General features: G+C 40.6%; 2 protein-coding genes across 2 annotated transcripts in view; one reads left to right on the top strand and one right to left on the bottom strand.

Annotated features, from left to right (window-relative positions):
• The first annotated feature begins 111 nt into the window (after positions 1 to 111).
• PSMG2 (proteasome assembly chaperone 2) lies at positions 112 to 8,723 on the top strand. The gene is made up of 7 exons (XM_050891536.1): positions 112 to 235; positions 1,902 to 2,073; positions 2,928 to 2,986; positions 3,832 to 3,950; positions 5,263 to 5,436; positions 7,828 to 7,948; positions 8,373 to 8,723. The coding sequence occupies exons 1-7, from the start codon at positions 167 to 169 to the stop codon at positions 8,463 to 8,465; spliced, it is 807 nt and encodes a 268-aa protein (XP_050747493.1). The 5' UTR covers positions 112 to 166; the 3' UTR covers positions 8,466 to 8,723.
• An 8,200-nt stretch (positions 8,724 to 16,923) lies between these two features.
• PTPN2 (protein tyrosine phosphatase non-receptor type 2) overlaps positions 16,924 to 18,052 on the bottom strand; it is a 33,666-nt gene continuing 32,537 nt past the window's right edge. The window contains exon 10 of the mRNA XM_050915707.1: positions 16,924 to 17,757. Within this exon, the coding sequence (XP_050771664.1) occupies positions 17,736 to 17,757 (22 nt within the window). The 3' untranslated portion in view covers positions 16,924 to 17,735. The remainder of the gene's footprint in view (positions 17,758 to 18,052) is intronic.

Here is an 18,052-nt window from a genome sequence, read left to right on the forward strand (position 1 = left end):
CCAACCGCCTTTCCAACGGGCGCGAGCAACGGCGCAACGGTCGGGCGCGCGGCTGCCGCCCCGCCCCTTGGCGGGCGCAGCGGGACGCGGGCGGTTACGGCCGTTACTCCCCGCCCCGCTGAGGAGAGAGGCGCAGCGCCCGTTGCTTCCTTCCTTCGCGGCCGGCATGTTTGTTCCTTGCGACCGTGGTGGGGGCTCCGCCAGCTCCGACTTTAAAGGCTTCACTCTGCTCATGGTAAGTCGCGCTCCTGCTTCCCCCCCCGCCCTCGATGGGCTTGAGGGGGCGCTGCCCCAACGGGGCACCCCGAGGCGGGCGAGAGGGGCGTGTCGCTTCTCGGGGCCCGGGCGCTGAGGGCTTCTCTCTGGTCTGTGGGGCGCGGGCAGGGGCTTGTCTCCCTGGCGCGTCCGCGCCTATGGGGCAGGAGGGTCGGGGTGCTTTGGTCTCTCTCTCCCCTGCCCGGGGGTCGTCCCTGGGTACTTGCCTGCGGGAAAGCGGAGAGGCGCTGGGCAGGCGGTTGCAGTGCCCGTGTGTATATCTATCGGATGTTTTGCCGAGTAAAAGAGGATTTGCAGGGGTCCTTCCCAGAGCTGTTTCCAGCAAAGCTTAATGCGGTCTCTTCCGTTTCCGTCAATTTCTCCCTCTTCAGCCCCCCGTTTTTTGCTCCTGTCAAGCTGTTATGTGCCGAGCTATAGCTATATGCTGTCGCTCTAAGACTAAAATGCCGTATGTCGTTTTACAAGATTTGTAGTACCTGTGGGTTGCCACTGGAATAAAAGGTTATTTTTCCATTTAGATGCGATATATAAATGTTTTCAATGAAAAATTCCTCATTTCTGCTATATTTAAACTCCGATTAGGATTGTTTTAGGAGGTGTTTTAATCACCTTCGTACGTGGTATGAAATCAATTTAAGATAATCTACCTGAGGTTACTTTGTTTATTGTGGGGTAAGAGTTCCAGTGCAGGCTGCGAAGTAGCAAACCATTATTTTTCCTACTAGTGAGTCCCTTTATTACTTAAAGGTAACCTTATCACCTTTCATTGAGGGCTGCATAGCCTGGGATGACTCTGCAGGCTGCACGGGAAGTCATTCCAGATCAGCTGACTAGCCACAGGAAATAGATCGCGGCTGTTTTCTTTGTGTGGGGGTAACAGGCTATTGAATACCAGCCAGTTTCTAATGACAGTCTGTAAGTGCTGTTACGTCCTCTTTCACCGTGAGCTTATCAGCATCACATTCGGTGTGTTTCCGCAACTGGTGGCAGCAGCAATTCGTAGACACAGACTTGCTTATAAACTAGAGGGAAGCAACCGAAAATCGTAATGTTGTCTTCCTGTAATAGTTTCTGTAGAAGGACACAAACTCTTTAATTTCTCTTTCTGTGCCATCAGATTAGATCAGTATCTGCCTCCATTGGTGATAACCCATGGCAATTCCTATGAAATGAATCCAAGATGACCCTTAGCATTTTCATCCTTAAAAGATAAAAACCAATCTACTCTGTATATGAGTCAAGCTGAGATTTACAGGTTTAATATGTAATATCAACATCACCGTTAGGTGTCACTTGAGGCCTGCCAATCTCGGCATTAGTCGTTTGAGTGACTTACCTACTCTGTATCCAAAAAAAGAGAGGGAGGAGACAAGTTTCCAAGCCTTTGTTTAAGTTTACAATGAGAGAGGATTATTCACAGAAGTGGTCAGGATGTTTTTGTGGGACAGGGACCAAAGTCTGTATTAGTAATCTGTTAAGAAATAGTCACCTTTGTCAGAGAATGAGCAGCCACTTTTAGAAGTCATGTTTGACCAGAATTGAAGTAATTTAAACTTTCACTATTTGAAGAGCATCTTGTGTTGTCCATAAAACACACTGTAATTCAGAAACTTCTGTTACTTCAGCCAGCAGTGTCAGTGGGAAATGTTGGTCAACTGGCAATAGATCTAGTGATTTCCACGCTTGACATGACTAAAGTTGGTTACTTCTACACTGATTGCCTGGTGCCAATGGTTGGAAATAATCCATATGCAACAGCAGAAGAAAACTCAATGGAGCTAAGTATAAATGCTGAAGGTGGGTATTGAATGCTGAAGGTATTTGCAAGCTGCATAAGGTGCAAGAATGTCACAGTTACTTGTGACAAAAACAACAGTTTTTGTTGTTGTTACATTTTGCTTATGTGAACAATGTTTAAACTAAGGTCAGTAATAACAACTTCAGTAACTTACAGATAAGAATGTATTTACACTTCACAGAGGAAACTGTTACTATTGTTATTTTGGATAACCAATTTGACATGTGGAACCAGTGAGAAATGTTGAATTTCAGCCGTATTACAGTGCAGCCAAAACTCTCAGTGGTTGTAATCCAAAGCAACATGAAGTGTGCACATACTTACAGTAAACTGCTGGAATGCAACCTGAATTTCTGGTGTCGAAAGATATTTATCCTCTCTCCTTCTGTCCGTCCGTTCCGTCCGTCCTTCCTTCCTTCCCACCTATGTTTGCCTTTTTCCTTACGTGGTGTTTCTCCCTCTCCCCCCTTCAAATTCTTAGTTTCTTTCCCTATATTGACTATTGTATTTCATCCTTTTTTTTTCCTCTTAAATCATGGCAATCTCAGAACAATCTGTCAGTCTTTGCAAAGCTGCATAAAGAGATTATCTGAATCATTACAGGAGGCAGATCTTCATGTATTTTTCTTCATTCAATCCTTTGAATTTAAGACAACTGAAATTAAGTCCAATGAAGACAATGCACAAAAATACGTATTTTTAACACTGTGGATATTGTCAGGCTTTCCCATATGAATTGATAGCTGAAAAGTTTACTATCCTGAGGTTTGTAAGTTTGATAAACCTGAATATTTCTAAACCCAGATCTCTGTCTTGCTTTCTTCTTACGAAACTTAATTATTTCTTCTTGTAGTTTATTCGTTACCTTTAAAGAAACTTGTAGTTCTGCAGATCAGATCACCTTTTATAAAGGTATGTATGTTCATTCATTGTTCTTACTTCACTATTCAGTTTGAATAGTTCTGCTGGCAAATAGTTTAAGTGGCCTAGCAAAATATTTTTCTACTTTGTCTGTAACACCTTCTGCAGTTGATACAAAACCTGACTTCTGCATTCATTGAGGGTTGAGGTTTTGTTTTGTTTTTCCAAGCCCCAGAACAGCCCACCTACGTTGGTAGATTTGAGTGTAAACATGTCCTTAGTTATTAACAGTCTTGAAAATATAAAATGGTCTGGGTTTTCTCCTTTTTTTTTTTTTTTCCCCTTTACGTTTATAGCTTTTGTGTGTTCTTCTATTGCAATAGCTTAATTTTTGGTGTCACTCCAATTTAATTATTTCATAGTGTTCTATATTCATTTAAACTGCATTCATTATGTAAAAAATGAAGAATTTAAAATTACTCATTAACTGGACAGTGGCTGTAATTTAAAATAAGCAGAATACCATGCCAGAAAAAGCTTTGTGCTGCAGTTTCTAGCAGTTCAAAGTGTGGAAAAATACTGCGTGATCCTACCATCCCATCTTACTCTAAAGCCTTTTCCATTGGTATTAGTGGCACACAAAGCAGGTGGTACTGTTGTTGCTAACATGGTCTTAATGATAATTTTTATCATTATACGTGTAGTTTTGATTAAGTAAACATCCAGAGCAGTCCTCTGCTTTTTAAAAATATATCTGAAGCTGAAGACTAAATGGATGTGAAGAAAAATTTACATCACTGCTAAACAGTATATGTAGCACCTAGTATTGTTGACTTTTGGCTTTTTTTTAAGAACACAATATATTTTTAACTTTTTTTCTCTGTCTTTGCATAAAGAACAAGTACAGGCCATTCTGTCAAGCACTCCTTTCTTGGGTGAAAAGCAGCGAATGTGCCAGAGTTGTTCTTCTGTCTAGCAGCCATGCATACCAGCGTGATGATGAGCAACTTCTTGGGTATGTTTGCGTCATTAAAAGACCTAATTAATGTTTCTGTTCTTTTTGACAAAGTGACGTATTTCCCTCTACTGAGTACTTTTGGCAGGGTTCTTTTGCTTGGCTGTGTACATATGTCATAAAATACTTAGTATCCTATTAAAACATTATGTTATACAGGATTAGTCTCTGAACTTTGTTAGTTACTACTATCGAAAGTACTGAGCAAATAATAAGCTGTAAGTAAATTGCACTTGGCCTGCACTGTCAGGCAACAGAGCCTCAGTTTTAACTTCTTAATTTCTTGTGGCTGCAAGCAATGTCAGGGATTAGCTGCTAACGTACAGATCATGGATTAGATTTTTAACAATTAATTAAAATAGTTTCTTACCTCTTCTTCATTATTCTGCATTTTGAAGGTTTTCTTTAATATACTAAGTTGTCATTCTTTTTTTATAGGAAGTTATCAATTCTTATTTGTTGGGAGGCAACTGCAAGGTTGAGACTATATGTATTTTTACTAGATATTACCCCTTTAAAAAACAAGCATTACTCGCTGATTGAGGACATCATAATTGGTGGTTTAACAGAACCAACCAAACAAAAATCAGTATTTTTGCAAAAGACCAGTTGTTATTCTCAGGCTATATAAATGTGTAGGGCCTTAAAGGAGGTTTAGGTCCATGCACGTCCCAGATATGGTTACCGGTGATATTTGCATACAGTTGCAGAATGGCCAGCTAACATGGAATGAAATGAGAGGGACAGATGCAGTCTGAGTCATAAGTTGTGGTGATTTAACCCCCCCCACCTTCTCCCTCAGCACCACAGAATAACTCTCTTATAGCAGATTCACTAAAGAGTGAGGATAATGCATTCAGAAAATACTTAGACTTGACTGAAGTCTGCATCTATTTGTAGTGTGAGCTTATTAAAAATACTGTATCATGGTGAAGTCCAAGTTTACCCTAACAAACTTTAAATTAATCACCTCTTATCTGAAGGAAGAAAAAGCACATTTTAGTTGTAAATCTTTTTAACAACCATAAGCAGTTCTCCTATTTATGTGCTTATGTATCTGGCATTTGCCAGTTATTTGAGCCTCTAAAAAGAGGGTACCTTAGTTCTATTTGTGGCAGAAAGTTGAGCAGTTTGTACTGTTTTGAGGCCACAGGCTACTTTTTAACTTTGCTTTGAGGAGGAAGGGAAAGTCAGTGCAATTCTTAATTGCAGGTGTGAGGTCCTCAATGCTTGCAGCTTCTTTCTGTCACAAGTAATAACACTGGTAGTGTCTTTTATTGTCAGACTGAATGTATTCTTGATTTGTTTCTAGCACACCGCTACGCTACCTACTTACACCTGATCTTGAGAAAGCAGTTGGAGGCCTTATGCAGGAGCTAAACTGGAAAGAAATGGAAAAAGTAGCAGCTTACCCTGGAATAAATGATACAGAAAAAGTTCTACATATTCCTGGAGGTGGCATCACAAAACTATTGTTTACTGAGAGGTGAGTTGCCTAAAGATAAGCACAGAAAGGTATCAGAAGTCTTGTTTTTAGTACATGGGTAAAATTATCTTTTAAACCGCTACGTTATAGGAAAAGTCCCTCTTTTTGTAGGAAAAAGTTTTATAGGAGTAGAACTTCTTCTGGATCAAGCCAATAATTAAGAGGAAAAAAATAGGGAATTCTGCATCATAAAGTTAAAATATGATAAAAATACAAGTGAATGGGTGTCGTGGTTTAACCCCAGCCAGCACCTAAGCACCATGGAGCCGCTTGCTCACTCCCCCCACCCAGTGGGATGGGGGAGAGAATCGGAAAAAAAAAAAGTAAAACTCATGGGTTGAGATAAAGACAGTTTAATAGCACAAAAAGGAAGAAAATAATAATAATTATAATAATAAGAATAAAAATAAAATTACAATAATAATACTAAAAGAATTAGACTATACAAAGTAAGTGATGCACAATGCAATTGCTCACCACTCTCCGACTAATGCCCAGTTAGTTCCTGAGCAGCGATCCGCCCCTCCCAGCCAACTCCCCCCAGTTTATATACTGGGCATGACATCATATGGTATGGAATATCCCTTTGGCCAGTTTGGGTCAGCTGTCCTGGCTGTGTCCCCTCCCAGCTTCTTGTGCCCCTCCAGCCTTCTTGCTGGCTGGGCACGAGAAGCTGAAAAATCCTTGACTTAGTGTAAACACTACTTAGCAACAACTAAAAACATCAGTGTGTTATCAACATTATTCTCACACTAAATCCAAAACACAGCACTATACCAGCTACTAGGAAGAAAATTAACTCTGTCCCAGCCGAAACCAGGACAATGGGCTAAAGGAAAATAATAAAGCCTTTACAGTTAAGATTGTGATTAATGTGATATCTGATTTTATGCAAACTGCAATTTGTAAATAGTAAAATTCCTGTACCTGTGATACTTTAACTAAAACTGTTTCCTGTGACAAATAGTTCCATCATCAGTTGGGGGGGGGGTGTGTGGAATTCTGAGCACTAAGAATGAGTTAAGGTTTCAGGGCCAGCAAACAATTAGATGTGGGGGTTTTCTTAAAAGGTGTGTGCATCAGAAGTTGTGCTGAAAGCATGTCTGAGTTTCAAATTTTGGATAGTAATACTCGCTTGTTATGGTACAACTGTGTTAGCTCTGCGAAAGGTGTTTGTTTTGTAAGTGTCAGGTGGAAAATTCACTTTTATTTTTTAGCTATTGTTTTTGACACCTGTCCAAACTGTTGCATCCAACAGCAGGAGAGTTACTAGTATCATGCTTACCTTTGTACTGGCTTTGGTGTGGGAACAATATACAAATGCAAAAGAAAAGACCTCCCAGGACTTTAGGGGAAAAAAAAAATAACAATCTTAATATCTAAATGAAAAAATGGGAATATTGTGAGTAAAGTAGTGATACGCAGCCTGCAAAACTGCTGTTTGAAATACACAGAAAGATAAGGAGTGATTATATCAAAGGACCTGTTTAAATGCCCCACCAGCGCAAAAATGCAAACTAAGTATGTAAAAGAGGCCCTGAGCAACTCTTCATGACCTAGGATTCCTGCCTCACAAAGCAAAGAACAAATTCAAGACTGAGAAAAGAACACAAAGTGTTGTCGGGGTTTAACACCAGCCAGCAACTGAGCACCACGCAGCTGCTCCCCCTCCCCCTCCCTCCCAGTGGGATGAGGAGGAGGATTGGGAAGAAAAGTAAAACTTGTGGGTTGAGATAAGAACAGTTTAATAACTAAAACAAAACATAATCATAACAATAATAATAATAATTGTAATGAAAAGGAATATAACAAGCAGAGAGAGAAATAAAACCCAAGAAAAGACAAGTGATGCACAGTGCAATTGCTCACCACTCGCTGACCGATGCCTGAGCAGCGATCCGCCCCTCCCAGCCAACTCCCCCCACTGTTTGTATACTGAGCATGACGTTCCATGGTATGGAATATCACTTTGGCTAGTTCAGGTCAGCTGTCCTGGCTCTGCTCCCTCCCAGCTTCTTGCACACCTGCTTGCTGGCAGAGCATGGGAAACTGAAAATCTTTAACTTAGGATAAGCACTACTTAGCAACAACTAAAACATCAGAGTGTTATTAACATTATTCTCCCACTAAATCCAAAACACAGCACTGTACTAGCTACTAGGAAGAAAATCAACTCTATCCCAGCCAAAAACAGGACAAGTGTGAAAATGCAATCAAGGAAGTCTGAAGAGGAAAAAAAAAATCTCTCTATATATGCATACATTTTTACTTTTTGGTTTGGTTTGGGTTTTTTTAACAAGCCATATGCAGATTGTTGTTGCTCTTAATACATAAATATAATTGTTCTAGATTTAGAAAAGAAATAGAAATACCTGCTCATTTTTGTTGCAGCTGTTCAAAAGGAATCCAAATGGCAGTTCTTTTGAAATTCTGCTCAGAAGGGGACAACATCCCTGATGCATTTGCTCTTATTAACTATCTTAATGAATGGCTCCAGCTAATTAAAAGCGAAGTAAGTGCTGTTTGATCTAGAGTTCTTGCTTTCATATTTTATATCCATTATTTTCATTTTTCTTCAATCCAGAACATTAAAAATGTTACTCAGCTGAATTTTAGAAAAGTTAAAAATGTATGGCTTGGGTTCGTTTTGGCCCTTGGTCATCAAGGATACACCAAATTAAAGATACATTTTGATTAAAATCTCACTGGGAATTTCCCCATCTGAAAAGCCAAACCTAAACCCCAGTCCCTTTGACAGGTGTGGGGGAAAATTGCGTAAAGGTTTGATCAAGTTCGATCTTCCAGTACTCTTCTCTAAAGCAACCCGCAATGATATTGACAGTTGAAATGCTGCCCATTATTTTAATACACGTGCCAGAGATAGAATTACATCATTACTATTTAAAACTTAACAAATTATTCTGTTTTTGTTGCAGAGCAACAATTCCACAGATACTTCTTCACAATGGAAAATACCAAGTTCTTGGCGCTTGCTTTTTGGCAGTGGTCTTCCACCTGCACTCTTCTGATCAATTTTGAATTCTTCTGTAAGTCACGTGTGCAGTCTCAAACATCCCTTGAGAAGATGATTACATAGTAATTGCCAAGCAACAGCGGCTTACTTTGCTGTCTACATAAATTCTTTATTTAAGAAAAATTCCTTTCACATATGTGGGTAGCTAAAGAAATTAAGGTAACTTTCACAAATTCAAAAGAAATATGTTTTGTACAGTTGTTTATGGAATAACTTTGGTTGAATTTTTTTCTAATAAAGTATTTTTTAAAAAAACTTTTTCTTTGGTTAAGTGTTATTGCTATGGAAAAGCTTATGGTGCACCTTCTTAATGTAGCTGAGAACTTGAGATTGATGTGCAGGCATAGACTTTCTTATGAAGATAAAACCTTACTCTTCCATGTCAACTGTGGATCATACCTTTTTTCCAAAACCTTCCTGGTGATGTAAGCAAAGCTCAGAAGTGATCTAGTTCTGCCTTCTTTTCCCAATGCTGTTGTGGTAGCTTCAACTGGGGAGACTGCAAGTGATATAGCAGCCTGTTCTATCTTTTCTGGTCTACTTCTGTTGTATAATTTCCATTCTGCTTCCAAGGGCTGCAGAGAGGCTAAAACTAAAGCTTGCTAGGTAGATGAGCCTTCTTAGACTGATTTGAGGATGAATACAATGCTCTGAAATATAAAGGAATTGGAACATTGCCCTAATAGCAGGCAGTCTGGTATCTGTATATTTTATAAGCGTAGTCTGAGACACCAGTTGTGTGATGGGTAATTCATGAGTTTAATGTTTGGAATGGTACTTGTTGCGTTATTAAGCTACATGTTCAACTTTGATCTTTTGGAAGTGCTTGGTCACATCAGCTTATTTAAAAGTAACTTCAAATCTAGAATTTCTAAGTTATAGCTTACGAATTAATAGACATGACATATATACAGGTTATAATTTTAAATACTTAGTCTGCTAAATAGATTTTTTTTTTTTTTTTTTTTTTTGTGGTATTGTCATGCCAGCAGTACAAATTATGAGGAAAGGAACAGCAGCAGTCCTGGAGATCTGTTAAAGGTGTAGGAATAAGATTCAGTAGTCAGCTTTGCTTGAAAACTTGTGCCTGTTGGTAAAGAAGAGCAGTTCAGTGAATGTGAATGGCTGTAGGATGCCGTATTGTTTGTCTTTTCAGGTTTTTTAAAGTTTGAGGTGAGAATCATAGTGAATGGCTGTCACAGAGGACTAATATTTGAATGAATATTCAGTTACTGTTCTTTTTCCACAAAACAATAAGAAATGTGTTTCCCAGTCTCAAGTCTGCTTTGCAGAAGCAGATAATGCAGGGCAAACTGAACCTTGGAGAATTGGTATGTGGAGCAAATGCTTCATATAATTGTATGTTCAAATACCTTCAAATAATATCTTAAAATGTAGGCAGTCTCAAGTTAAATACTGTATTTGAGTCAGTCACAAACCTAGGTATGTGTAGAACAATGTGAGTACGAACTAACTGCTGCTGGCATTAGGAGAACTGGAAAGGCTTCATGATTACTTAATTACATCTGCAGTAGTTTTTTGTGTTTTTTTTTTTTTTAAGGTTTGAATTGTATTAACCCTCATGCTTCTTAACAGTAAATACCATGCTAGAAATGTAAAGTAATCCTTTGCCCATATTAATAAGCTTTTACAGTAGTAATGCACGAAGATGCCACGTTTCATGAAGATGCCATGTTTTATGGTGTAAAAAATGAGCTATGAATAGATTTAAAGTGTTCAGGAATGACTGATGTGCCTGTGATTGTGAATCAAAAGAAACTCACCTGGACAAAAAGCAAGTTGCATACAACTGGTGTGCAAGCTACAACCAGAAGTTGAACCAAATAACATGAGTGAAAAGATCACATTAGTCCGAGCTTAAAGATTTTTTTTTGGCTCATGGTCTTGTCATTGTTTTACAACAAGCTTGAGTTTCTATAGGTGAGTGGAAGGCTAAACCATTTGCAGCCTGCCTTCATATAGATCCTGTCACGGTGATACTTCATGCTTGCAAATACTGTTTATTCAAATTTTGCATTTTTAAAAAAGGACTAATGACCTAAATATTCTCCTGGTGTCATTCTTCATTGTGATGGATTCTCAGATTCTCTGTGAATGTAGTACATCACCTGTGACTGGACAGTAGTGAGCACAGAGAGATTTGGTAACTGTTACGAGAGTGTAATTTACTGTTGTACGTTAGTTTGGAAAGCTGAAACTGCCAAGCTGGTTGCAAACTTTTGCCTTGAACCAGTAAATACTTACAAGTACTTCTTAGATTTGAGCACATAGGCCTGTGTGAATCACAAGAACTTCTTGCTTGTTCTTATGCACTGCTGAATCTGGAACTGCGTATTCATTTTCCTTGGTTAGAATCTGACCTTCGAAGAAGCCAGACGTTGAAGCTGATCGTGGCCCTGGTTTGGGCTTTAGAGCTGAAAGCCAGCAGGATGTATCAGATTTACCAGTAAAATCAGAAGCTGACCTTAGAATGAAGCTGTAGGAAATACCGAGTTCTCCCTTCCACGCCCTGATGCCTCTGCATGGTCTAACGACCATGTTTGGTTTGAGTTGGGGCTTTGTTGACGTACTAGAGAATCGGTCAAGAAAGAATGGCCTAGCAGTTGAAAGATACTCGTCTCAGAACATGAACTCTGTTATTTTAGACGAGTGGATGGTTATGGATAAGAAGGATACTTTGAACTGACAGCTGCTACACAGAATGGTGGTTTTTAAAGGGAGCAAAATATTTAACTTCTGGAGTTCTGTTGGAATCACTGAGCAAACCAACACGATGGAGATGGCTGTTTAAATCAGCTGTACCTTCTTGAAGCTGTCCTGAGATGAAAGCTGTTCTTCAGAAAGAAGGGGATGAATGCCTGCCTCTGCATTACCTGAGTGTGGGTCCTTCTACTAGGTGAGCATGGGAATATTCCTGCATTTGTGCAGGGCTCAGATAGTTACAAGTGCAATGGCTGCAAAGAATGAGCCCGAAGGCATGTCTGCTATCACACTACTAACTTGTGAGGTCCTGAACAGTACCTATCAACGAGCCAGCTCTTCAACCACAGCTTGCGTACTGCTTATACAATGAATACGGCTATTTGGAAACGGTTACAGATGCACTGGAGAGGCTTCATGAGGCTTTGCCAACCGTCATAGGATGTTGGTGTGGGGAAAAAAAGGGGTTATCAGCAGGCACATGCTTTTTAAGTTTCTTAGGGGTTTTTTTGTTGTGTTTTTTTTAAATCAGGTGGTTTTATAAGCTTTATTTAGCTGGCTCTGTTGAAGTACTTCGTTCCTTTGGGATCAAACTAACTGCTTCATTTAGGCCTCTTCACAAGTGTTGTTAGAATAACACCTGTGAACTTCAGCCCTGCCACAGTAAACTTATTGAATATCTCTGCCATCTGCATCCTGGTGTTCTAGATGATGATCAGTACTGCAAACAAGTTGTGGAGTGCGTGTGTTGCATTGTAAGGAGTTCATTTGTATGAAGCCTTGCTGTTTAAATAACTTGCAACATAGGAATAGCAAGCCCAAACGGGGTTTGCTGCAGCTGTTTGACACAGGCACGCGACTTTGTTCAAGATCCCAAATTTATTGTGAAGATCTAAAATATACAAGGTACTAAAAAAACTTGAAATACTGAAGTCAACTTCTGTGGTTTTTTAAGTGATAAATTAAAGAAATCTGAAGGGTAAAACCTTGCTTGGGCATCCACAGAAAGTTGATCAGGTAGGAAAAATTTGTATTCATCGGTTGTATTAATCAGGATGCAGTCTGATGTATGCCCAGCGGCATTTGGGAAGCTACAGTTCAGAAGGTATTTAACTGCAAAACTATATCAATCAAAATCAAAGCAGCTGTGATAATAGATTAAATTTCAGTCAAAATTAGTATGGCTTGGAACAAGGAGAAGTGGTGATAAAAAGCTAGAGGAGGAAAAACAAGGATTCTGAAGCAACAGCAAGGGAGTGTTTGACCACCAGACCACAGCAAAGAAGCATTCAGAATTTTTCTGGGGCAGGGGAATGGTTTTTTCTTTCCTTCTTTTACTGATTACAGATAAAGGTGCAATTTCTCATGAAAATATTCTCACAAATAGCTTATAATAATTTTTTTTGCTGTCATTTTGACTAAACCAGTACTTAGTTACAAGGATGCTTGTTTTTTAAACAAAGATCAAGACTTTTTTAAAAAACATCTTAAACATTCAGTTCTTTCAACTGTTTGCACATAAACCAATGCGATTAAGAGTGCAAGCCAACCAACATTCTCTAACGCTCTCCGAGTGTTTCTGAACACAGACCTGCTGGCAGTCCCTGACGACGCGTGTGCCCAGAGGCAGGGCAGGCAGGTGGCCAGCCGCTGCACTAACCACCTGCTGTGGAGGTTTGCGGGAATCCGGACGGAAATGTCGGTTTCGGAGAAGACGCTGCCCTACCACCTGCTGTTCCTGCGGTCGTTATACAGCTGAAGAAAATCTGTTTGTGCACCAACCCAGGGAATACGTCATATGTGAAGGCATCAGGTAAGCTCCTATTTATAACGTAATGGCAAGATCCCTAAGAAAACAGGAAGTAGCGCTTGAATGTATTTTAAGCTGAAAGCACCATCCTGCAGTTAACTAGCAGTAGCTAGGGTGGCTTTCCTGCCCCCTTTCCCTTAAGATATTCTTTTATGGCTTCTTAACCTTTTCATCTAAATCTTGCAATAAGTTTGTGAGAAAGGCAAGCAATGGAAAATATAAAATTATACTGTATCTATTATATTATATATGTTGGTCTTATTCTCTGCTCTTATTCATTGGACTGACTGACCTTTATACCCATGCTGGTCATGAGCAGTTTTCCACTACTGGCATCTCTTTTCAGCTATTAACAAGAAGTATGAGGCGTGAAATTTAATATTTGCAAGCAGTTAAAAGGCTTAAAGTCCTTATGATTTTATCACTTGGAGCTCTTCTAAAATCCTCCATGCTCTCTAAAGTTATGATGAACTCCATGCTCAGAATTGCATCAGCCTTCATCCCCCGAGTTTGTCCGATTTCTGGGCTACACTATTATGCTGTAGTCTTTCCCTCTGGACTGCACAGATCCTCAGAACCAAGGGTGAGTTAAACTACTGCGTCCTCCACCTAGGAGTTTGCACGTAAGGCAATGTTACCTTTGTTTGTTGGACTGGTGGTTTTAACCAGTGAGATACCTTGACTTTGTCAGATTCACGGTTGTAAAAAGGATTCCATAGCGCGCTCTCCAAATTAGGAAGGAGCAGTACACAACTGATAGCTATACTGCAGAAAAGTCTGTTCTAAATCTTTGGGTATAAGCTACTTACTGATAGTAATGATGAAGCCTTGACCATTTCTTAACATATTGTGAGAAACAATAAGCCCTGGGGCACAAAAAAATGGAAAGATGCCCCAGGGTAGTGCTCATTATTTAAAAAATAAAAATCAGGACCTGAATGGTGGTATCTGCTATCTGATGTTGCAACTACAACTACTGAGCACTTACCCAAACCCTCGCGACAGAGGCGAGACTGCTGCTTTCAGGCATCATCTTTGCCACAATCGGAGACATTTTCAAAATGACACAATCACAAGGAGTTCCTTGGAGTTTACAAACTGATTAACAGAGCAAGTTGTGAGACAGAAACATGTTTTACAGCCATAAAAATACACTGAAGCTATTCTTCAAGTGCTGTAAGCAAGAAAAGTAAAGAGCTTATTTTTTTTCATCAGAAACTAAACATGGAGCAGAACGGTAAGTACAGGAAACTGTTGGGAAGCAGTAAGGAGCTTTCAAAACTGGTGGCAATTCCTCTTGGGTTGCTCTTCAAGTACAGTACCAACGCAGCTTGTGTTGCTAACAGAAAAGGGCAGGAAAAGGATTCTGTGTGAGGTATACTCAGGTGAGTCGGGGGGAAGAGAAGCCTGTACTGTTCCACACTCAGGGAACAGCAAGGTGTTTGAACAGCAGTGAGTTCAAACAACGTAACTGAGAGGGGGACAACAGTGGAGAAACTACTAGAAGGTGATGGCAGGTCATGGATGCGAGATGGCGCAATTCTAGAGTTGGAAAGTGAGAATTAACCAAAATATATTTTTAGGAATCTCCATAGGTATCCAGATTAATAAGCTGGTGAGTAAAAATGTGGACGTGGTCAGGGAACGCAGACAGAAGGCTGCGTGTAGCACACGGCAAGTCTGATAAGCCTAAAACCAGTTAGAAAAAGTAACCGTATTCAAAACAGAGACAAGTGCATGAATTGAGGATGATCCATCTCTTTATACTTTTATACTTGTGACCGGCGAGACATACCTTGGAATGGAGGAGGAAAAAAGAGAGGGCTGAACATTGTTAAGCACCAAAGGATTCCTAGTAGCTTTTAAAAAGTTACTACGAGGTGTACATATAGCAAGAGGACAAATTAAGTATTCGGGGAATGAAGGACCAGACAAAAGTGATGAAGGTGGTGTCATTTGCCTCACAATATTTTTCTTACACGACCCATAGATGCTAAGTACCTCCTCAAGAAGCACAGCAGAGTAAAACCTCAAGGAGAAGGAAAAAGGGGAGCACTCAGTACTGTGAGTACTTTCTAAAAGAGAAAGCCCTCGAGGCTTCCCTGTTCCCTGCGGAGAAGGTACCGGTTCTGGCTCTTCCGGGCATTTCAGTCTTTTATCAGGGCAAGTGCTGGCTTCTCCTGGGCTGGGCCAGGCCGGCAGTTCCACAGGCAGCGGCCGCCCTTGACCTCCCCTTGCCCCTGCGAGCAGGTGTCAGTGCAAGCCCCTCCGAGCTCCTCCTGCTGCCCCCAGCCCACCGCTGCCACCGTCTGCCCTCGGGACGCGCGAGCCCAGCTGCGGCACCCACCTTGTCTGCCTACTCTTTTGCGCACCAAAACCTTTCTGCAGAACAAGGTGGCGGTTTTGTCCTCCTGTTATGATGACTAGCAAAAATAAAAACAAGTACCTCTGCAACATTGCTTTTGAAGATGGAAAAAACAGCAGCCAGTAAATCACAGCTTTTTCATTTGAAAATCCGCAAGTCTATCGTTCTTCTAACCCCATTTCTTTTAAGGCTGCAATTAGACCCTCGATTGTCCTTTCTCTCAGAAGGCAGCCTCTCCCCTTCCTTCACCTTTTTAAATACATTTTCCCAGTAGCGGTCAAGAATTGTGGCCTTGTGTAGCAATAACAAGTCCACGTGTCAGAAGTTCCTGGGCCAGTGAGCCAAGACTTCTGCTGTCACAAGGCAGCCCTCAATAAAACCTGACAAAGCTCTGGTTTTGGAACTACTGTATCTTTACCCCCGTTGCCTATTCATCAAGTTAGCCTGACATCAAATTTGGTCCAGCAGCGCAGTAGATGGAAACTGTTTAAAAAACAAGAACAATCAGCATTTTAGGAGTCCACTGTGCAACAAGGGCCAAAGTACATTCAGCCCTCTACACCCCACAAGATAAAACAAATCAGTTGCGTATTTGATAGTTGTCTGTGACAGCAGCAGGTAAAATAACGAAGCACGTGCACGTTTCCAGTAGTCATACGCCTTACACTTACTCGCAGTTCAGAGAGGACAAAAGTAATGAAAACATAAATCATAGCTGAAGGTAAAAGGCACGAACGGCTGAAAGCTGTATCCAAAGGTGTATCAAGTGGCATGAACAGGCTCCATTCCTGTATTCAACAACAGGGTTTATTGCAGCGGTTTTGGCAGACCTCAATCTCTCATTATAAACGCTCCTGGTCTCATAGCTGCACCAACTTGAAAAAAATGAAAGCTGAATCAAGCTGTGATGTTGTTTTCTCCTCCAACATAGGCTAGGAACAATACTAATCATCTAAAGAAACTGAAATATTTAGACAAACCAGGCTCCGGTGACTTAGACTATTTCAAGATGGTGTCAAGCACATATTTGGCTCAAGTAATGGCATTAGGTACTCCTGATTCAGCTTCATGTTCAAGTTAAACACAACTCTGAATATAGCTGCTTTCATGAATGAGCCCTGAAATGAAGTTAAGATTTCAGGTTGCTGCTTATTTTAGCAAAAATAGCCTCAGTTGGCCTAGATTTCCCCCCTCGTCCCTGCTTTACCATCAGCAACTGTATGATTTATACAAAAACCTGTTAAAAAAAAAATACGCAAAGTACAAATGACATACAAAACCCCAGCACATGCTAGTTTAGACAGTCGTATTAAATACAGTTTTTTGGTGAATTCAGGTATATCTGAAAATGTCAGGGAACATCAGCGAGTGCAGAATTTAGCTCAGCTCTGTTACAGAAGGTACAGGGCTGGAAGTCCTGCTGAGTCCATTAGAAGAACTCCTTTAAGCAGCATTCCCGTTTACCCCTTTCCAATCCAGCTGTGCAGACTGCGTCAGGGAGAACGCTGACAGGAGATGGGAGACGTGAAGTAAAATATTATACATACAACACACTGCGACAACACAATCCAATACCCATTTAATTAAAGACACCACTGACGTTGTGCGCTTTGCACCTGGCCCTCAGCACCCATTCATTACACGAGACCAGGGGCAGTGAGAGGTCAGATGTCCCATCTTTCCTCCCTTCAAAGCATTCACCAACAAAACACTTTCTCTTTCACAAAGTGGCTCTGAACATTTTGTGCATATTTTATAGCAAACATCAGAAGGATTACCAAACCAACTGCTCAGATTAATAAAATAATATTCTTAGTGGTATATTACAAAAGAAATGTGCAAGAGTTCCTCCTAGCTCAAACTACAATACTTAGCATTAATGAAAATATTTGCATAAAGCACATTCTAATCATTTTGCCATTTTCCAGTTAAGACAGGATATCAGAAAACCTTAAGGCAAAACAGTTCTTTTTCCGCAAAACAGGCTCTCAACAGTTTCTCCCTAACATAATGTGCACACAACAGCATATTGTCAATTTAAAAAAATATTTAATGCTGCCAAAAAGTATAAAAATACAGTAAGAATGGCAGTACAAAACAAAATATTTCCTAATTTATTTCTTTTACATCTTTCTACATTAATACAGGCATTATAAAAACACAAGACGGCGAATTATTTTGTTTTGCAAAGTAGCACGCTGCTGGTGGTCTTCATTCCCTCGATGCAGTTTACGCTGTAAACAGATAACTGAGGTCTTCCCCGTACTTAACAGACCTCACTTTTTGTTCCCGAAGAGGGGTTCATGTCTTGCTTTGCATGTCAATAATTTGCAGTTTATAGCTGCAGAATATTCACAAGTCTTGAAGGCTTAGGTGTCGGTCAGTCTCGGCCTGCGACATACAACGCAAAAGAAAGTCACCGATTCAGTACACAGTACGGGGCGGGGGGGGGGGGGGGGGGGGGGGGGGGGGGGGGGGGGGGGGGGGGGGGAGGAGGAACACAGAACAAAGAACAGACAGCGGGTTTGCAACTTGCTATGAACACCAAAGAGCTTCCCATGCATTCCCTGTAGCAACTACCGACTATTGTTTGCCTGCAGCAAGCACTCTTGGAAAGCCGTTGCTTTTTCAGAAGGTATTTCCACGTTACAGCATAAGGCACATGCTTGCTGGAGAGCTGCAAGTA

The sequence above is a fragment of the Gymnogyps californianus genome, chromosome 2 (assembly GCF_018139145.2).
Source record: "Gymnogyps californianus isolate 813 chromosome 2, ASM1813914v2, whole genome shotgun sequence".
Lineage (NCBI taxonomy): Eukaryota > Metazoa > Chordata > Aves > Accipitriformes > Cathartidae > Gymnogyps > Gymnogyps californianus.